Source organism: Micromys minutus (assembly GCF_963924665.1).
Source record: "Micromys minutus genome assembly, chromosome: 2".
NCBI lineage: Eukaryota > Metazoa > Chordata > Mammalia > Rodentia > Muridae > Micromys > Micromys minutus.
The window spans coordinates 29,619,707-29,641,663 of NC_137971.1; the positions used below are offsets into that span (position 1 = coordinate 29,619,707).

The 21,957-nt window shown below is 45.0% G+C and overlaps 1 protein-coding gene across 1 annotated transcript in view; it reads left to right on the forward strand.

The window, feature by feature from the left end:
• GLDC (glycine decarboxylase) overlaps window positions 1-21,957 on the forward strand; it is a gene marked incomplete at both ends in the record, with an annotated part of 61,543 nt that overhangs the window by 33,819 nt on the left and 5,767 nt on the right. The window contains 6 exons of the mRNA XM_080912900.1: window positions 5,266-5,341; window positions 9,758-9,883; window positions 11,577-11,726; window positions 12,796-12,908; window positions 14,036-14,177; window positions 16,823-16,934. Of these exons, the coding sequence (XP_080769026.1) occupies window positions 5,266-5,341; window positions 9,758-9,883; window positions 11,577-11,726; window positions 12,796-12,908; window positions 14,036-14,177; window positions 16,823-16,934 (719 nt within the window). The remainder of the gene's footprint in view (window positions 1-5,265; window positions 5,342-9,757; window positions 9,884-11,576; window positions 11,727-12,795; window positions 12,909-14,035; window positions 14,178-16,822; window positions 16,935-21,957) is intronic.

The following is a 21,957-nucleotide window of genomic DNA, read 5'->3' on the forward strand; positions in this document are numbered from 1 at the left end:
CTGGAAGAGCAGACAGTGTTCTTAACCACTGAGCCATCTCTCCAGCCCCATCAGTGTATTATTCTGTTTTTGTCATTTGTTACCATGTATCATTCTGAGCTGACTGCGTGTTTAGACTTTGTTGGAGGGGTATGGCCAGGCTTACCCCTGGCTTTATATCATTTACATAGATATAAAAGTGGTAATCACTTGTTGGGAGAAAACATAGGAGTGTTGAATAGGCCCTTGGTTGGCCACCATCTTAACCTCCTATTGAGGTTATGAACCCGTTGAGTTCAAAGGTTCTTAACCATTACAAATGTTTCGGGTCCAGCTTCCCAAATTACAGCAGAGTATCGGAAAGAGAGCTGCCCTGCTTCACTTGGGTTAGATTGTCTACAGAACTGGGAGTGAGCATCACAACCAGACAATGTAAACCTTGCTTAATACAAAGAACGTCATCGCTGATCTCTCTGTTTCCCTGGGATATTTAGATCCTAAATGCAGGATGTCGGAAAGTCCATCCCTACTGGGCATGGTGACAGGTATCCGTAGTCATAGCAGATGGATCCCTGTGACTTTGATACCAGCATGGCTCTACATGGTTAATTCCAGGCCAGCCAAGACTATGTAGTGGGTTTTTTCCTAGTTTTGTTTGTTTCATTAAAGCATCAACCCAGAAGACATGTATAGCCTGGGTGGGAAAAGAACCTAATAATATTTAATTAATGAATTGAGACAATTACTCACTATGTAGTCCTGGCTGGCCTGGAGGCTCAGTGTGTAGACCAGGTTGACCTGAAACTCACAAAGATCTACCTGCTTCTACCTCCTGGGTTCCGTGATTAAAGCTGTGGGACACCATGCCTGTGTAATTGTCATTTTGGGGTTTGACTGAGGGCTTCAAGTATCCTGAGTAGGCTGTTTACCATGGCAGTTACTCCTCAACCCATAATACCTTTTGACTTGTAAAAATACAAGATCCAGAGTTAGACATGGTGGTGTGCTCCCATGATCCCAGCATTCGGAGTTCAAAACTAGTCTCAGTCTGGCCAACATGTCTTCAGTGGGAGGTCTGGGAACAGCTGATGCTTAGCATGTTCTGCACTCCTGAGTTCTATGTTGGTGTGTGGGTGTGCATATGTATGTGTGTGTGTGTGTGTGTGTGTGTGTGTGTGTGTGTGTGTAAATCATGTGGGAATATTTCTCATAAAAACATTGGCTAAGGTGGAACCTGTCTCCCAGTATTCTAAAGCAGTCCTCATTTGGCACATTTCTCTGGTGTTCTCGAAATTGGACATTATGTTCTTCATAAGGCACAAATCTAGATAAAACTAAGCTGAGTTTCGGGGCAGGCACTTCTAAATCTCAGGCTTTTCACCCACAATTCCCGGCAGGAAGATTTTTCACTAAAAAAATAAAAAAGATCACTGCGGTTTGCCCTTAAATGTTTGCTCTACTCCGAGGAAAGGGAACTTTGGCTGTATGAATTACCTCCCTGTCTCGGTGTACAATTGCTTTTTATATTTTTATTTTTCTCAGTTCATATTGTCTACCTGGGCTTGTACGCCAGCGCCTGTGCACCCAGATGGGGAGGCTGGAGTCAGAACACTGGGGTCTGTTCCACCACAGCCTCTTGCCAGCTTGACGGTTCTTGACGGGTTATTCTGCTTTTGCCTGAAAGCTTCCATGAAATCATTGGTTTCCCCTTATTCTTCGGTGAACAGTGAAACGCACAGCTGCGCCTTCCTCTGAGAGATGGAGAGGCAGCCCACAGCACTGCTCACCCAGCACCAGTGGGTCTGAGGCCCAGTCTTGCTTAGCGTCACCTCCCTGTAGGCCGTAAGCTCATACCGTCCCCCTTCCACCTCAAATAGATGCTGAAGCCGCTGCCTTAAGTTCCCCTTCGCAGCAGAAACCGGTCTCCAACTGGTTTATACAGATAAGCATTTCTTTATAATAATCCTTTCCCACCAACAGGTGGCACCAATAACCTTACTTAACAATTTCCGCTGAAGTAAGCTTTGTATGGAATCCACACATATTTGCAGTATTTAGGGGAAAAAATGGCTGATAATAAGAGCACACAATGCAAAAACTAGTCAGCATTTCCCATATTGCTCTGATCCCACCGGCTCTTTAGTCCAAACAATGTGATGGCGGCAACGACAAAGTAACGTATATTGTTCATTTGTGTGTGAGAGGGTACATGTGTGTGTGTGTGGATACAAGAGAACAAGATGGGCAAATATAAAATATCTACATCATCTCCCCACCTCACCTCCCTCCAGCTCCTTCCGCACCCTCTTGCTCTCTTTTCAAATCCATGGCCTTTTTCCTTTCATTGTTACACTCTCTCTCTCTCTCTCTCTCTCTCTCTCTCTCTCTCTCTCTCACACACACACACACACACACACACACACACACACACACACACAATCTGATGAGTTCATTAGTGTTGCCTGTGTGCATATGACTTTATGGCTGGCCACTTTATGTTGGATAACTAACAAGGGGGCTCACCCCTAGGGAAGGCTACTTACCCGCTCTCTGCCAACGGGCGGGGCCTCACGAGAAGATAGCCCACTTCCCTGATAGCATACCCATTGGTGTTGCCCGTGTTCATCTCATGCTTAGATAGCCATACCTGGAGGTATCATGGATGTAGCTTCCCAGTCATTTTCCAGAGACACAATCTCACAGCTGTTTTCTTTTTTCTCTTAAAGTCTTTCTGCCCTGTCTTCTTCAGTGTCCCCCAGTGTTAGGTCAAGAGTTGTAGTGTAGATGTCTTCACTGAGGCCAGGCACCCTGTGATCACATGCTCTGTGCATTTTGACAAGTTATGGTTTTCTTCAGTGGCCTCCATCTGCCACAAAGAGAAGTTTCTTTGTTGAGGGGTGAAGGCTACACATATCTGGGGTATAAGGATAAATGGTTAGAATGCAGTTAGGAATTATGCCTGGATTTTGGTAAAGAGGATCCCTGTGTGGTTGGGCTAGGCTCCCAGTATCAGGTAATGGTTTGCTTCTTTTGGGCAGGTCTAATTAGACAGCTATTGATTATTGTGGTGGTTTGAATATGCTTGGCCCAGAGAGTGGCACTATTTGGAGGTGAGGCCTTGTTGGAGTAGGTGTGTCACTATGAATGTGAGCTTTGATACTCTCTTCCTAGCTTCTTGGAAGCCAGTCTTCTCCTAGCTGCCTTCAGATGAATATATAGAGCTTTCAGCTCCTCCTACACCATGCTTGCCTGGCTGTCATATTCCCATCTTGATGATAATGGACTGAACCTCTGAACCTGTAAGCCAGCCCCAACTAAATGTTGTGCTTTGTAAGAGTTGCCTTGGTCATGGTGTCTGTTCACAGCAATGGAAACCCTAAGACAGTTATTTTCAGAAATGAGAGTGTCACAACATATTTTTAAAGTCCCTGACTACAAAGGAAAAGATGGCTTGTGTGTGAATTGCCTGGGCTAATGAGTAGAACTCAATTTGCAACAAATCTCCTAAGCGTTTACTTCAGAGCCCCTTCATATCATAAAGATACAGTTCTTTTAGGTCGCTTGTGGGGAAATGCACAGAACAGCAAGTCTAGCTTGTTGAGGTAAGGCAGTCACATAGCATGAGCATCATAGTAACCTTCCATGCACAGTGGATGTGCCACCTGAACTTGGATCACATGACCATATAAGGTAAAATGCAATGAAGTTTGTTAAAATGATGTATGTGGGGTGTGTGTATGTATGTGGTATGTGTGTGTTGGTGTGGTGTGGTATGGTGTGTGTGTGTGTGTGTGTGTGTGTGTGTTGGTGTGTGGTACCCACCCAAGGATGTGAGAAGAGGGTGTCAGGTTCTCAAGACTGGTGTTTCAGGCAGTTAGTTTTGAGCTTCTCAGCATGGATGCTGACAACTGAACCGTCCTCTGGAAGGAGCCAAAAGGCCCTTGACTGCTGAATTCTTTCTCCAGCCTCTACAGTGAGAGTTTGCTGGAGGAGGAAGGTCATCCGTTCACCAGTTAGTGGTTATTATACATCCTCTTTATCAGTGTTCCTGGTATAGAGAATAAAATTAGGAATAAAGTGGACAAGAACCTTGCTTTCAGGAATAGCCAGCCTCTTTGGTGCCTACTTACTGAAGATAGAGGACCTTGTGTGAAAAACCCCAGGATGAGAATCCGCTTGATGTGGTTCAAGGGTGGCCTGTGCAGCTAAAAGATGGTAGTGGAACTGAGCTGATGTTATCCTGGCAGAGTTGGCTTTGGGAGGGCTCCCAGAGTTGGACTTGGTTATTGGGTAGGATGGGTAGGATTGGGATGATATGATCGTTGTGTGGATTTCCTCAGCACTCAGAATATCTGTATGGTTTTCTATTTCCCTTTTAGTAGATGACAGAGAAGTAGGGGACCACATATGAAGTGGGTAGTGATTTTCCCTGTATTGTGTTCATTTCCTTGTTCTTGAATTAAAAGCCATGAAGTGTGCAGGTGCTTTTGGCGTCAGCTGTAAAATGAGAGCTATATCCCGTGACGTAGAACAGAGGGCAAGGCTCTGTGAAGGAGGCAGACAGACCTGTTACTCACTTCCCCTTCCTTGCCTCATGGTCCCAGGACTCTGACCCATTTGCAGTTGTCTCCGCTTTGCTCACAGGGCCGTGAGTCATTATGAATGTTCTGGAAGTACTGCCTGCAAGAAAATGTCAGGCTTCCTGCAGCCACACAGACACAGCGCAGAAGCCATGAGCGATAAGAATGGGAGGTTTCTGTGGAAACAGTGTGGCCTTTGCATGACTCAATACTTGATGGCATTAGAAAAAGCTTCTTATTCTAGGTGTGACCATTATGCTGTGGTTACATTTTTAAGACTTCTTTCTTTTGACATATACTCATTGGTTTGAGCCTGATGTTTGTTTCATCATTGCTTAGTTCAGCGGAAAGGGGTTTGTTTGGGAGCAGGATGTGTTTAGGAATAAGACCACGAATTGATCCTTATATCTTCTTATAATTTCAAGTTTTCCCCTTGTAAGAGCTGGATAATGGCTTCCTTACATTCTCACCTTTGTCTTAAGCCAGTCAAATTCCCCCTAGTAACACCAGGTTGATTTGACGGTCCTGAGCTGATAACCAAGGCCGATCTTTGGTTCGTACCAAGCTGTTTTCTTCCTGTCAAGGTGCTGAATGATAGGAACTTGGACCATGGTTGCTTAACGTGTGGTTAGTGTCTGGTAATCTTTAATGGACATGGGGAAACCTCCCTAGGACCACAACCCTGACTCTCCTCTTGTCTTGGCAGTGGAGCACAGGGGGAGTATGCTGGACTGGCCACCATCAGAGCCTACTTAGACCAGAAAGGAGAGAGGCACAGAGCGGTGAGTGTGGGCGGGTGGCGCTTGCTCCCGGGAGGATGCAGGCTAGGATCTCAGAGCTTTTGTTCTGTGGGATCTGCCTTTCCAGCCTTTTTGGAAGTGGACAGGGAGACCCTCAATGATCCTTGCCTCCAAGACATCCCACATAATTATCATACGTGCGGGAGAACATTCAGAGATAAAAGGCTTTTGTGCAACCCCAGCATGTGGAGTTAGTCTGTCTGCCATGGAAGTGCTCTCTAGGGAGAGGGAGGCAGGAGCCTGATTGTTCCCATTGCCACCTTTCTCATTGGCTCGGCCCTAGCCCTGGGCCTAAGACTTCGAAATTTTGAGCCCAAGCATAGTCTGGGCCATGTGTATCCTCAAGATACCACGGAATAAATATGTTCCCCCATGGTATTGTTCTTAGCACTTTTCTGCTCCATGTTCTGCTTTGGGCATGGGAGTCAAGTTTGCAAAAGTGACTCCTGGGGACCAGCTGATGCTACTGGGCACCACTACTGTCCCAGAGAGAGGAGTTGTGATCTATCCACAGCCTTTCCTGAAGGCCAAAGGAGGCCTCTGTTCCTGGACCCTTTGTTTTAGAGGCCAGCTCCATGCTAGGGTTTCTACTGAGCTGTGGGAGGGTTACAGGGTAAGTATCAGGAGCAGGATAAAGAGGCCATGACTATTCCAGAGGAGTTCCAGAAGGTTCTTATCTAAGTGGGTCATGTCAGTGAGTGGTAGACCAAGCTCATGTCCTTTTTGAGCTTACAGAAGCTAATTTTTTTTTTTTTCTGGCTAGTCTGAGTTTTACAGTGAACAATTTTAAAACTTTCACCTCTTCTTTGAAAAGTACATGAGAAAGGAATATTCTCTCCCTCTGTAGCCTATCCATCTGATTCTAAAAGTGTGTCTTCCCACTGGGAATAGAATAATAATAATTCTTCCTCTTCCTCCTCCTCCTCCTCCTCTTCTGTTGTTGGAAATGGAGCCCAGGCCTTTTCCATACTTGGGCAGTACTGTATACATGTCCTACACCATCAACAGGTTTTACTTGCCATTATACTGTTGATATTATTACAGACACGTAGCCCAGGCTAGCCTCATACTCTCTGGTCAGCTAAGAATGCCTGGAACTCCTTACTCAACTCCTGCCTCCCACGTCCCAGGAGCTGAGATTGTCTTTCTGAGCACATGGCCCACTTGTTTTGATGTTTGGATATGTTTGTATGTTAGCTAAGGTACATAATTCATGTTGGCCTTGAACTTTCAATTGTTTTGCCTCAGTACCCTAAGCACTAGGTTCACAAAGCTGTCATTTCAGTTGGTTTTTAACAATCTTTGAAATATGCCATTTGTGAACTCAGAAATTACTGAGCCCTGGGCGTACATAGGGAGTGTGGCAGCCAGGGAGACATGACGGTACAGTAGACAGACATGCCAGTGTGGGCTTATTTATTCACTTGGTTTCTTCTGACCTTCATCTCTTAGCTTTATGAGGAAAGGTAGTTTAGATCTATGAATGCTCTTGAATAGAATCAGAAAGGGAACTGAGATGTCCAGTGAGGGAACACCACATGATCCACTCCTTGTTCCTGCAGGGTTTCAATTACCTGTGAGCCTCGAAGCTTCTTGTCCTTGCCTCTCCACCATTGTTCAGTTGAGAACCTGGACAAGGGGCAGGTCTTTCTGTGAGACCATTCACACTGCACAGTCATTGACTGGCAGAGAAACCATCAAACCAATGGATCTCAACCCTCCTAAATCTGACCATTTAATACAGTTCCTCATGCTATGGTGACCCCAACCATAACATTGTTTATGTTGCTACTTCATAACTGAAATTTTGCTCCTGTTATAAATCGTAATGTAAATATTTGTGGACATGGAGGCTTGCTAAAGGCCTCACAATACACAGGTTGAGAACCAACCACTGTGCCAAAACCACATCAGTCTGTTGCAGATGCAGGACCAAGCGTTGATAATGGGGCCAACCAGAACTCAGGTTTTTCCCACTCTGGTCCTTCCCAACCCTCAGTTTTTACCTATCTCTTCATTCTGACACCAAGAAATAGCTGCTTTGATGTAGGAGTTGAGGACCAAGCAGACATTCCAGATGAGAGATCTTATGCATTGAGTGAACACAAGCCTTGGTGATTGGCTGTTGGTGGCTCTTGCTCTCTCTCTGAGCATCCCAGTCCCCCTGCCCTCCCCATCCCCAGGTAGGATATCTTCACTGGCACCACTGTGCACACTGCTATCCCAGGGGGATGAGGCCCTTCTATATGGGAGAGCAGGATTCTGCACTTCGGGACAGTAGAAAAGAAAGACAGGGAAGCCCTCTTAGTCGCTGAGCTGAGAAACGTGGACAGAACCGGTCAGGCTGGAAACACTAGCTGCCTTCTAGACAAACTGCTTTAATTTTAGCCCATTTTTAGAGAAGAGAATGACTTATTATTCAAATAGCTAGGGAAGATTTTCCACATTAGCGATGTCTAAGGCAGCTGCTCCCACACAATAGGCTCTAATGGAGCTCAGTCAATCATACCCTCCTCATTGGAGAAATTATGTGCTACAGAACTGCCCAGGTTCCTGATGGTTCTCTGACTTCAAGCTGTTTTTGGATGTGACTTCACAATTGCTTTGAGTCAGTTTCAGAGGCTCCTGAAATAGAAGGTCCAAGTTTATGATTCATCAGTTTAATTTGAAAAAAAAAAAGTGAATTATTTAACAAACATATTTAGCAATTACCATGTGCCAGACACAAAGCACTTCACTTTGCTGGTCAACTCTCAGCTTGAAAGAGAGAACTCCTATAGAAAGGCTGAACACTGGGCTCTCACATCAATACATCTGAACACCTCTTTAAAGTTCATTTTTGAGAATCATTTCTCTTCCTGAATGCCTGAGGCAGTTACAGCTTTTGTTAGGTTTTAATCCCTGGAAAACAGTTTTAATCTGTCATACAATCAACAACTCTTTGAGGATGAAATCTGCTTCTATACAGGTTTCCTGGATGTTAGGATAAAGCATCTCCCTAAAGGATATGAATAAACCATAGTTGGATTGTCCTGAGAGAATTCAGCACATCAAATCTGGGTTCTGATACTTCTGTATCCAGCAGGACACTGATTTTAAAGTGAGGGGAAATTAACTTTAGGGAGAAAGTAGCTTAAAGTTGCTCAATCTCCTGAGACATGAGTGTCAGAACCTCTCTCCACTGTTCTAAGGTGGGATTGATTTCCCATGGCTGCTTTAACAAGTGACTGTAAACTCAGTGTCTCCTGACAGCACTCAGCCAACTGTCTTATAGCTAGAGTGCAGCTCCAGAAACTGTCTTCATGGTGCTGGCAGATGCCTTCCTCTGGGGGAGCTAAGGAGGTCCTGCTAGCAGGAATCTTCTAGAAGGCACATTTTCCCTTAGGAAGCTCATTTTTACAACCCCTCCCCAGAGGAGATGCCATACTGCTCCTGTGATTTTCAGGATAGGAGAATGTTTGAGTTCTATCGGGAAATGTCTGTCCTGTCCTCTCTCGTGATGTTTCCCCCTGAGAGCCGCAAACTGCAAGTTTCCTGGGGTCATGCCCTGATGTGGAGGAATCAATGGGAACCTGATCTGGCAACTCTGCCCATGCCATACTTAGCAAAATCCTTCGTGGGGCTGCCCCTCAGTGGTGGGCGTTGGTTTCCTGGCACGCAGGCTTTGTACCCATCACCACTCCCCCACTTCAGTTTAAAAAAAAATCCAATAAGGGAATTAGGGATGCAGCTCAGTGGAGGAGTGAAATCCAAAAACCAGATTCAACAGGTCTTTTGGTTACAGTGTCATCTGTGGTCTTGAGACACTGCCCCTTGAATTTTTTTTTTTTTTTCCACTGAAGCCATGTCCCATTTTGTCAGTCACCCACTGCACCGTGGATACGAGGCATTATTTCTCCAGGAGCTAGTATGATTGGTGAACGATGCCTGGGTTAATCATTCTCCCTTCAGAGGTTTTGATCCTCACACTAATCATTCACAGAAGAATAAGGACCCAGTAGGTGTTGGCACAGTTGTGTTGGCCTAGGGATATGTCTGTCATTGTCCTCTGCCCTGGTTCAGCCAAGAGCAGCACAGGATTGGAGTCCTAGAGATCAGCTTCCAACCTCATGTTGTTAGAAGGTGCTTTCCATATGCTGTGTCTAAGATGAGGTTAGAAAAGGCACAGGCCTGTCTTTAGTGCTCTGGGTTCGGGGAAGGCACTCTGAGGTCTTTAGTAAAGTATTTGGGGATTCAAATGGAAATTCCCCTTCAAGACACCAGTGGTCAGTTTTAGTAAAAACATGTGGCATCTAATGTGTGTCATAGGCACATTAGGAGACTTTTCTCTAACTTGAAGTAATATCCTGGCGATTTTCTTTTTTTCTCCTTTTTTGCCTCCTCTCCTTGTGCGTACAGGTTTGTCTCATTCCTAAGTCAGCACATGGAACAAATCCCGCAAGTGCCCACATGGCGGGCATGAAGATCCAGCCTGTGGAGGTGGACAGATACGGGAACATCGACCTTGCTCACCTCAAGGCCATGGTACCCACCCCCTCCCCCATCACAGACTGGAGGGCTCTGGGCTGGGAAGGGACAGAGGATGGGGATTGTTGCCGTTGAAGGGTCTGTGGAGGACTGAGGTGGGGATGGAGGGGTGTGAAACAGGCGGACATTTATTGTGATGTCATGGGGTAAAAACTGCTGGGCCTGCTTCCCTCTCAACCCTCATATTTTTCTGTTCACGGTCAGACGGTCACAGTTGCGTGAAGAATTAAAGTACACACGCAGATTTCCCAGCCGTGCTGTGCTGTTTCCTCCAACCCCCACTCCCAATCTCTCCACCTCCTGGAAGAGAGGTTGCTTAGCAACCGTATCTGTTTTCCACCAGTGGACTGGAGGCTGCATCTTAAGTAGAAGGGAAATTGATGGAATAGCGGTGTGATTCTGTCAGGGTTATTAGGCAGGGGTACTGAGAACCCACGCAAAAGCCCTCAGAGGGATGCTGAGAGCGCACAGCCCTGTTCATCGTTCCCGTCCTCCATTTCCTTCCCATTGCCTCTGTTATTCCCCCCTGGAAATATTCTCAGTCACTAGCAGCTACTAAGATTATCCAATACTAAATATGTGGGATATGGCTTGTATTTCCTCCCGTATCACCCTTGCTCTCCCTTGCTTGCCAAGAAAAACAAGTAGAATTACCTTATTATATACAATAGCTTTTTTTGGGTGGGAGGGGGATGAAAGAAGTAGGCATAGCGGCACACCCTTGTAGCACCAACTATTGAGTTAAAGTTCAAAGCCATCCTTGGCTACATAGAAAGCTGGTAGTAAATTTCAACCAAACTAACCAGCCAAACAGACAAAACAACCCTCTCTCCAAAACAATGAGAGAGAAGGAGATTTTTATAGATACCTTAGCACTTATCAAGTAACTGTGGGAAGGTAGAAACGTGCACACTAAAAATATGGGCAGAAAGGCTAGCTGGAAGATTAGCCATGAACAGAAACACCTCCCCTCACTCTCCAAACAGCCTGGGATAATGTTTCTTAAAAGATTGTTTAATACACATACACACACACATACACACACACACACACACACACACACACACACACACACACAAACACACACTGTTATTCTTGTCAGACACACCAGAAGAGCGCATGGTTTGTGAGCCACCATGTGATTGCTAGGAATTGAACTTTGTACCTCTAGAAGAGCAGTAAATGCTCAACCATTTCTCCAGCCCTGGGATAATTTTTTTGAGGTGGCTTGAATCAAGCAGAATCATTTTACAAAATGGGACCCAAACTATCCAAAAATCTTTTGAGCAGTCTCTTGTTTCTGGCTTAATCTTGTTTAGGCATACTCTCATATAACCCAGGGTTGCAATGTACCCAAGGTTACCCCTGCTTCCCCAGGGCTATGGTTATTGGAGTGTACTGCTCTTATTTGGTACAGGAAGCAAGCCTAGGGCTCTGTGCATGCTAGGCTCACCCCCTGTCAGCGGAGGCATATCCAAAGCCTGGCTTCTTTATCCTGAAAGGACTTTGCTGCCGCTTTTGGGTGATTTATGAAGGACCAATTGGTTGTGGAACACCACAGTTGTAGATTGAGATTGTGAAAAATTCAAACACCAAGATTTCACCTTCCCTCATCCTGTAAAATAACAAACAAAGTCTTGGCTGAAAAAAGATCAGATCACGTCCTCTCATAATTTCCCTCTCTCCACAGGTGGATAAACACAAGGAGAACCTGGCCGCCATCATGATCACGTATCCATCCACCAATGGCGTGTTTGAGGAGAATATCAGTGATGTATGCGCCCTGATTCACCAACATGGAGGACAGGTCTACCTCGACGGGGCAAACATGAATGCCCAGGTGCAGATCTTTGTGCCCATTGAAAAACAGATATATATTTATTTACTTTTTAGTGTTTTAAAGGGTCATATTTTGTTGAAACAAAGTAGCTTATACTGTCAGGACTGCATTCTTCTGGGGACACTACCTGGCAAGTTCTCCATTCCCTAGGTGATGGAGTTTAGATCCAAGTTCTGGGCCAACACTGGTAGATGCTGACCTCCCAACAACCTTGTCCAAACCAATTTACCTGGAGTTTTAACTTCGCCAGGACCCCAAGAGATTCAGTCCTGCCTTCCTGGGTTGTAGGAGTGACTGCCTGCCTGTCCCTGTGATGTGAACTCCTTCCTGCCTCTTAACTCCTTCCTTCCTTAGTTGGATTGTGTTCCGCTGCAGCAGCCTAAAGCAAATGTATCTTTCCACAGTCAAAGTGGCAGGATTAACCGTTGAATATTGCAGCTGGGTATCTGGATTATCTCTGGAAAATTGGCAGCTTAGCTTCCTCTTCCTCAGCCCAGCATCCTCTAGCTCCTAAAGTCTAGGTACACATAATAAATACCCAGTCTTGAATTGGCCAGAGAATGTGGTGCTGATACTGTAAAAGTTGCCTGTTCAGTAGAGAGAACACATTGTAACTGAGGATTAGTGGCACTTCCTTTCCTTTCTCCTAAGGTAGACATTTAGCTATAGACTGCCCCAGTATATGTTTTTAAATCTGAATAGAGCTAAATGGTCAGCTTCTGTTTCCATAGAAACCACAGTCATTTTGACTCTGGGATGCCAGGTTGACCTCAGAACCTTTTAGGAACCCCCCCTTTTTTTAATGGTTAATGGTTAATAGTTAAATTATACTGTATGTGTGTGTGCACATGGACGTCAAAGGACACTTTTATCCATCATGTGGGTCCTGGGGATCAAACTCAGGTATTAAAACTTGGTAACAAGTGCCTTTACTTCCGAGCCATCTCATCTGCCCCAGGACGTTATGGATGTGGCTCTGTGGCTTGCCTTTCCTGGGGAGACAAAGGCACAGAACAGCAGGTGCTTCCCGGTGCTGTGATGCTGACTTTCACTCTTTCCCTTTGGACAGGTGGGACTCTGCCGTCCTGGAGACTTTGGGTCTGATGTCTCTCACCTAAATCTTCACAAGACCTTCTGCATTCCCCATGGAGGAGGTGGTCCTGGCATGGGGCCCATTGGAGTGTGAGTTGTGGGGTGCTGGCTTCGAGAGAGATTGTTTGGGGAGAAGCAGAAATGCCCCAAACTTGTTCTTCCCACCAGAGTCTTCACGTATCAAGAAGACTTTCGTGTCTAGTGCACTTCCAGCAGCTGGGTCCGAAGTAAAACATCATTTACTTAGTAACCATGGTGTCTGTTCAGCCTCTCTGGGCTCCAGAACATGCTTGTTGGGTGTGACGAGCAGGAAGCTGTTCTAAAGTATAAGGGTCAGAACTAGAGTTCTGTTAGTACCTGTTAGCGTCATGGATATGACGTCACATTTCCTAGAGTTATTTATGTATTTATTTATTTATTTAACTTATTTTTACTCTTTTCCTTAAAATTAGAAAGCTTATAAGTACTGGGTGCGGCCAAACTTGGCTTTAATCACAACACTGGGGAGACAGAGGCAGGCAAATGTTTCTGATTTCAAGTTTGGTCTACAAAACTCCTGTTGGCTTTTTCATTACCTCTATGATGAATGAGGAGGAAACAAACTTTATTACTAGAGATAACTGGATGACGTCACTGTGTCTTGTTGTTGAAGTTTTCTCACTATAGTAATGGCCTTATCCAGAGCTTCTGGAGTTTTCAAAAAGTGTGGTGGTGATCTGGGAGGGGCAGTGCTCCGGCTTGCTGGGAGTCTGGTTGTCTTTTCCTTTTGATCTATATTATGCATAGCTAATGAGTGTCCCAGGTGGTTCAGAGGGTGTGTAGTGGGGCAGGGTTCGAGTGTTAGCCTCCAAGTGGAGGGCAGGGGCACCATCTCATCAGCAGGCTTCCGCAGTCAGCAGAAAGCTTTGAAAAAGGCTGTGGGTTGCTAAGAGGGATCTGTGTGGGGTTGCGTCTGCAAGGTCTTCCACCACAGTTCTTGGAAGCTATTAGGCAGGAGGGAGGGAGAGAGGGAGGGAGGGAGGAATGAATGAATGAGTGAATGAATGAGTGAATGAGTGGAGAGATCCTACCTAAGCTGCTTTCTTGTTATTTGTCCCTTGCGAGTATCAGGTCCCTCCCACCATCAGTGTTCCCCTATGAAGTACAGAGCTCCTAGAGAAGGTTCAATTGCATCTTTTCCACATCATTTTTCAATGTGTGCTTTAAAACCAATACAGGAAGAAGCATCTTGTTCCTTTCCTGCCCAGTCATCCCATCGTTTGCATAAACCCAAATGAGGACACCTGGCCTGTGGGGACTGTCAGTGCGGCCCCGTGGGGCTCCAGCTCCATCTTGCCCATTTCCTGGGCTTATATTAAGGTGAGCTTAATAGCATGTGTTACTGTGGAGGGGTGGGACTCACTTTCTCAAAGGGGCTAAAAGTGAAATCTGTGATTTGAGATGGGTGTCGGGGGACACTGTTGAGGGCCGGGATTCCGGCCAATGCTGGGGTGAAGAAAATCTTCTAGAAGGCCACCCAGAACTGTCTCATATGTTCCTTTCGGTTGTCATGATGGCTTTGCATTTTTCCAGACACGATTAAGTTCCATGAGTCATGTGAATGTTCTGGCTGCGTCATTTGGTTTCCTGTTGGGAACAGACAGCTCTACTAAGTGAAAATCACTGCACATGGCCATTATGACACTGCTGAGATCCTGGGGGACAAGATAGGGTGCCTTTCTTGGCAGCTTGGAGGATCAAATGAGATGTAATGGGAATTGGGGGTGTTTTTAGAAGCCCCACACTCAGGACTTGGGGGACTGTGATTTTTAGGGGTAATTGAGTTTTGTCCGAGAACAGGCTTATCCCCCCTTGTCCTTCTTCAAAGAAACATTCAAACCAGAATTGATCTGATGCAGTTCTGGTTCAGACTGGTCTGACCACCTCCTAGACCATCAAATCTGTGAATGGGCACTCTGGCCAGGTTGCCAATCAGAGCAGCTTTTTCAAAGCAATGGCCTCTGGTGAGACAAACCCCAACCCAGCTCTATAAATTGTGCTGGGTAACTGTGGGCTGGTTCTGTTTGAATGTGATGACATTTATGATTCTCTTTTGAAAGTATATTTTCTATTTTGAGACACTGTCTCCTTATATATTCCAGACTGGATACAAGCTTGTGATTCTCTTGTATCAGCCTCCTATGTGTGGGACTATGGGCGTGGATGGTCATGTGGCTATTTATGATTCTTTTTTACATAGTATTTTGAGATTTTGTTTAGTGTATGCGTTTTGTCTGCATGTGTGTCCTTATACTGTGTCTATACAGTGCCTGTTGGGGGTATCAGATTGCCAGGGATTGGAATTACCCAGATAGGTATTAGTCACCGTATGGGTCCTGGAATGGGTCTATTGGAAGAGCAGCCAGTGTTCTTAACTACTAACCCATTTCTCCAGTCCCTGTACTTCTTTTTTTATTTTTATTTTTTCCCCCTTTTGGGTTTGTTTTTGTTTTTGAGACGGGAACCTTTGACTCCTAGCTGCCTCTGTCTTCCAAGTCCTGGCTTTCCCACATCACATCTCCAAGTTTGCTCAGTTTCATTTGTGATTTTTTTAATGAAAAGTTTATTGGAAGCAAAGGCCACTGTTCTCTACCCTGGAGCCTTGAAGCTGCCTTTGAAGTGTTATGCAAGCCATTTGCGAATTAGAGAAACAAACCCAACGAGAATGAAATTGTCTCCTTTGCAAACAACCAAATCCCCGGTTCCCTTTGAGCCATGGATCCTGTAAAACTGGACTATTTGTAAAAACATATTTGGGCTGGAAGTGGCTTCTTACATATAGAAAGCAAACCCCTCAGGCTACTTTGGCCATATGCCCAGAACATCAAGCAGAGTATGACTTTTGAAGCTAAACAAGTAATGTTTATTTGAGCCTTATTTTATTTCAGACTTACTTCTCCCGTAGACACTGGGTGGAGCGTCTACCTTACACTCTGCACTCCACTGTGGATCCTCAGTAAGGAGATTCTCTTCCTGAAGCCCCAGAATCCCTCCTGGCTTCGTACTACCTTCACTGCCTGGTTGGCCCCACCCCACTGAGAATAAAACCCAATTGATGTGGCCTTGTGCTTAGAGCCATGAGCATTTAGAGAGCGGTGCTCTGTGACTCCGACATGTAGGAAGTTGGCTAGACCATGTCCCTGTCAAAGCAAAGACTTAGGATGTGAGATCCTAATCCATGTTGCTGTGGTAACCCCCAGATGACAGTCAGGTGCCTTTCCCACTGTGGGCTTTTGTCAGTCCTCTCACTGGGCAGCCCCCCTCCCTACAAATCCAACCTCCCGTCCTTTGCTCCTTCTCAAGGTTCTGTTTCGGAAGTCTACTCTGACTCGCCCGGGGCCACATTGTTCTCTCTTCACTTTGAACTTTGTACCTGTGTTTTAGTCAGTTGTGCACTGGGATGTGTGGTCCCTCAGCCTTGAACATTGATGTAACATGATTTTTTTAGACCCTTTGCTCTTCTTGTCCTGTACCCAGTATGATGGCAAGGACTCACACAGAATAGGAAAGACTGAAGCTGGCAGTTGGTGCCTGGACATGAATAATGTTTACATTCCTCGTGGTGGACAATGGAAAGACAAACCACACAGAACTAACTGATCAGATGGACTTTGGCCAAGATCTCATCAGATTCTTTATGTCTCAAATTCACAGTAAATGAAAAATGTTACATTTCCACGAAGAGATCTTTTATCTCATTAGGGAGCAGTAGCAGGCCTGCTTTGGGCTTTGTTGCTGTGATGCCAACCCCCCATCACCACCAAACAGAAAAACAAGGAAATTAGCACTTAAAGTAAAACAGTCCCCAAGCGTGGAGATTTGTCAGATCTCCTTTCTTGTTTCCCATTCAGTTTTAATCTGCAGCGATGCTGAGCTGGTGAACTCATTTGAACAAATTGATCCGGGGCATCTCTTAGTTTCTTGACTTTTACCTCTCCCACTCAATGGCTTTTTCTCTGTTGCAGATGATGGGGGGAAAGGGTCTCAAAGAGGCCACCGAGATCGCCATTCTAAATGCCAACTACATGGCCAAACGACTAGAGAAACACTACAGAGTCCTCTTCAGAGGTGCAAGAGGCAAGTACCGATTCTTTTCTTCTCTCTTTCTGTCCCTCTCTGTCTCCGTCTGTCTCTGTCTGCCTCTGTCTGTCTCTGCAGGTGAGGGGTTCCTATATAGAAACCATGCTAGATGTAGATGGGATTTTGAAAGGTGAGAGGGATGCTGTAATTTCTTAGAATGTGCAAATGGGAGTATAGAATTTTTGGAAATATAGTCAACTTACTCTACACAGCAAGGGATCTACACGTGTTCACATAAGCACCACAAACCGTTCATACACTGTGTGTTGTAGAGTTGTCTCAAATAGTGGTACCCCTTAGAACAGGCAGAGTTGCAGTGGGGTAGTTTGACAAAGGCAGCAGTTATTTCATGTGAGCGGTCACACACAGGAACCAGCCTGGTAAGGAGCAGTTGCCGGAAGGGTTGCTTGAAGTGGGGTAGGAAGAGAGACGGCCAGTGAGATGAGGTTGAAGACACAGCTTGGTACCTTCAAGGTCTTGGAAGAATCTAGACTTAACTCTTGAGCCAGTTATAGTCATTAAAGGTTTCCCAGTTTGAGGAATGATGTGATTAGATTCATTAAAAGGCTGAGAATTGTCAAGGTGGTGAAATGGATAGGTTCTTAGATGTCTAATCAGCTGGGCATAGTTTCTCCTTAGTGCAGTGTGTTAGGTAAGCATTTAGGCCTGCATTGGAGATACTAATGGGTAGGAGAAAGAGTCAACCCCGAAGTGATAGGATGTAATGGAAGTAAGAGACAGAGAGGGGCTAGAAAGATGGCTTAGCTTTGTCATTGCTATTCCAGAGGACCTGAGATAGGCTCCCAGCACCCATATTAGGCAGCTCACAACCACCGGTGATTCCAGTTTTAGGGGATCCAATACCCTCTTTTGTCCTCCAAGGGCACCTGGATAGATATAGCATATGCGTGCATGCACATCCACACACACACACACACACACACACACACACACACACACACACACCCCACACTGAGCATGTAAATGTGCATAAGAATAAAAAGGCACCAGGTAGACACTTAGATACCTGGCTACTGGAGTGAGAAACAAGGATAGAACATTGAGGAATGAGCAAAGCCTTGGTAGATGGTAGCGGTAAGAAGGATGATCAGTGGTCCCTGCTTGGGCTCTCAGTTCCTCCTGCCTGGGCAGACCCTGCATCTACATTGTTTATAGTCCTTAATTTAAAGGCTGTTCTGTTGATCTTATAAATATGGATGCAAAGGAGTACTTTGTGAGTTTGGAAATAAAAAGAAGTAAATAACCAGTAGCCCTGGGGAGGATGCTCTCCAGAGAGCAGAGAAGGTTGTGAGGAATACCGTCTCCAAGCAGCACAGCAGAGTGCTTCTGCAGTTACTAATGAATTCAGATATAGCTCCTGTACTGTGAAATCTAGCCTGATGTGTATTTGCTTTAATGAGTGGCTTGAATATTTATGTTGTCTGGTTATATAAATGATGTATATTGTTCAATTCAGAAATGTGGGGAAATAAAAAACAAAACACGAGAGGGAAAATCTAAATGATACTTGCATCTGTCAGCCAGATAAAGCTAACACTGAATATTTTCTGCATTCCCTTTCTTGGACAATTAAGCAAACATCACAGATGGGGGTTGGGAGTTTCTTTGCATCTGTGTGGGAGGGTATGTACAGGAAGGGGCGTGCTCACCCTTATTGATACCTGTGGAAGCCAGAGGTTGACACAGGAATGCCTTCTTTAATAGCTCTTTAATAGTTCTATTTCTTTTTTTTTTTTTTTTTCTTTGAGACAGGGTCTCTCACTGAACCTGAAAGCCCACCATTTCAGCTATCAGCTAGGTTGGCTGACCAGCAAGCCCCTGTCCCCCTAGTTACTCCTACCCCACCACCCAATGTCTTTTTCTGTGGTTACCTGGATCCTCTCCGCCCCACCCCCTCTAACACACAAACACCACCAATGTCTTTTTCTGTGGTTGCTCAGTCTCTAAACATCACCCTCTCCCTCCCTCTTCTCTCTCTCACAAGCACGCATGTATGCACTGGTATCTAATGTCTTTTTTTTCTAATTTTCCCCACAGCTCCACAAATACTATCCATCCCATTTCTGTGAGCTTTTCCCCACGTTACTCAATAGTGTGGCTGCTCTGGGAGTCTGTAGTTAAATCCCCAGATGTTTGCATTGCTACAAGAACAACCCTCCAGTAGTGTGTTTTGTTCTAAGAAATATTTCTATTTCTTTTTAACTTTTTTTTTAAAAAAAGAAGATTTATTCATTTATTTTCAGTACACTGAAGCTCTCTTCAGACACACCAGAAGAGGGCATCAGATCCCATTACAGATGGTTGTGAGCCACCATGTGGTTGCTGGGAATTGAACTCAGGACCTCTGGAAGAGCAGTCAGTGCTTTTAACCACTGAGCCATCTCCCCAGCCCCTGACTATTTCTTTAGGTGACTTATAAAATAGGGTATGTATGGAGGCTTTGAGCTTTATATATGTGTTTCTTCAATTGTTTTCCCAAAGACACTGTGCCAAGTATTCTATGGTAGTGTCATTGAGAGCGTCCACCACACCAAGAAGAGAGAAGAATAGACAAACAACAGAAGTTTAAAAAAACAAAAAAAAACCAAAAAAACAATTGCATGACTGGAAGACATCTTGTTCCCATTTATACTACTAAGCTTTTCTTTGATTTCTTTAGTTAATTATTGGTGGCAGTAATTGGTTTTTAGTCTGGGCTTCATTCTTGCTGGGTATGTATTCTAAGGACGTGCCGTCCCAGCCATTAATGTCTTATGTTAAGTTTTACTTTGAGCATCATTACTGAGATAGAATTAACATACGTTCTCATATAATTTGCTCATTTAAGCTGCACAATTCAGCAATTTTTAATGTGTTTGCTGATTGCAAAGTTTAGGTTTTAAAAGCAGGAATTAATGTGGCTTAGGTTGAATGGGGCTGGTTGGCACCCACGAGAGAAGGCCAGATGTCACCATGCACTTAGCATTTATGTAGTGGCTTTGGGATAGAGCCCTGCTCCATCCTGTGGGACTTAAGAGTACAGAAAGATGGATGGAATTTCCATTTGTTTTTGACAGTTTACCCCCAAATTAAATTGCAAGTAGCAGTTCTCATCCGAAACTGAAATGGATTGCTGATTGTAGACTTTATTACTCAGTCCCAGAGTTAGTCAAACCAAACATTGACTCATGTTGCTCCTCTAAACACATACGTTACACAATTTCAAATTTCGTATTTTGGGGCCTGGAGCCCCAGCACTGTTGTGCTTTGGGGACTCAATAGGAATGTTTTCAATAATCACAGTGCACTATTCGAAGACCCAGCATTGAATCAGACGCTGGAATTACAGATGCCCATGAGGCAGTCATTTTGACGAGCTCCAGGCTTGCCAGTGTGAGCTGATTCTCCGAGATTTGAATATTAACCAAGCTGCCTGGGCTAGTGGGCTTTTAAAGCATACAAGGGTAAGACAGGCAGAAGACAGGTAGAGCAGCTGGAGAAATATTTTACTATGTTACAATGAATATGTTACTTTAGGTAAACTAACGAGTTAGTGGTATTGATCAGTTGGTCCCTTTTGTTTGTGGGGTATTGGGTTTGTTTTTTGTTTCTGTTTTTGTTCGTTTTCTCTCTTGATATAGTATCTCAGTGCATAGCTCAAGTAGACTTTTAATTTGTGACCTGTCTTAACGTTCTCTGGTGCTGGGATTACAGGCTTGGCCCCTTGCCATACCCAGAACTGATGGTAGGTTTGTAAGAGAAGGAATTTAGTAACTTATCAGGCTCCTCATCTTTTGAGCTAGTTTCTCCAAGTGTTCTGAAGGGTGGTTCCTGTGTCTGTGTGTGTGTGTGTGTGTGTGTGTGTGTGTAGACTTTGGCAGCATAATTTTACTAACGTTTCTATCTGCCTCTCATCTTAGACAAGCCAACTGTTGGGCTGGATTCCTGTTCCTGAATAACTTTTCAGGTGGCCCTTCCTTTGACAGTGAGCAGTGGCTACACAGGCTGGCTGGGACATGCTGACCTGGGGCACGATGTGCCAGACCTCATTCCCAGGAAAATGCTGGGAGGCTTTTATTTTTGTCTCAGGGTTACCACAGAACCAGAAGGCCCCTTGATTGCCCACCGGAGCTTGACACAAATTGCTAACTTGTATTATTCTGAGGCAGTCACTTTGAGAATGTCTCAGAAGTGGCACCAGTCTATCTGCTCTCCAGAGGAGCCGGGAGAGTTTTATCTTCCATAGCACAACCCCATTGTCTGAGTTAGGGTTTCTATTGCTATGAAGGGACACCATGACCAAAGCAACTCTTAATAAGGAAAACATCTAATTGGAGCTGGCTTATGGTTTCGGAGATTTAGTCTATTATAGTCATGGTGGAAAATATGGCAGCATGCAGGCAGACATGGTGCTGGAGAAGGAGCTGAGAGGTCTACATCCTGGTCTGCAGGCAGCAGGAAGAGAGCGACATTGGGTCTGGCTTGAGCAACTGAAACCTCAAAGCCCAGCCCCAGTGTCACATTTCCTCCAACAAGGCCACACCTACTTCAACAAGGACACTAGTCCTAATGCTGTCACTCCCTAAGAGCCTGTTTTTATTCAGACCATCACACCCTGTTGTTCAGAAGCCTGGCTACTTCATGTTGTTTTCCTATTGTTCCACCTCCTCACCTTTTTAATATTTTTGTTAACTCTTAAGAATTTCACTCATGCAAATGTAATGTGTTTGGATCATACTTGCTCCCAACTCCTCTCCCAAATCTATCCTGACCTTCCTACCTCCTCCCAGCTTCGGGTCCTTCCCCCACCCCCACCCCCTATTCTTGAATGAATCGGTACCCAGGTTATTGGTATAGTGCCATACAATATTACTGGGTCCCCCACCAGGGCCACATCCTCAGAACTGACTCCCCGGAAGCCGTGGACTGTCAGTAACTCATCAGCTTGAGTGCTGAGTACCTCACTCTTCTGTGAGTCTGTGCAGGCATCCACTGCTGCTGTGAACCCATGGTGCCAATG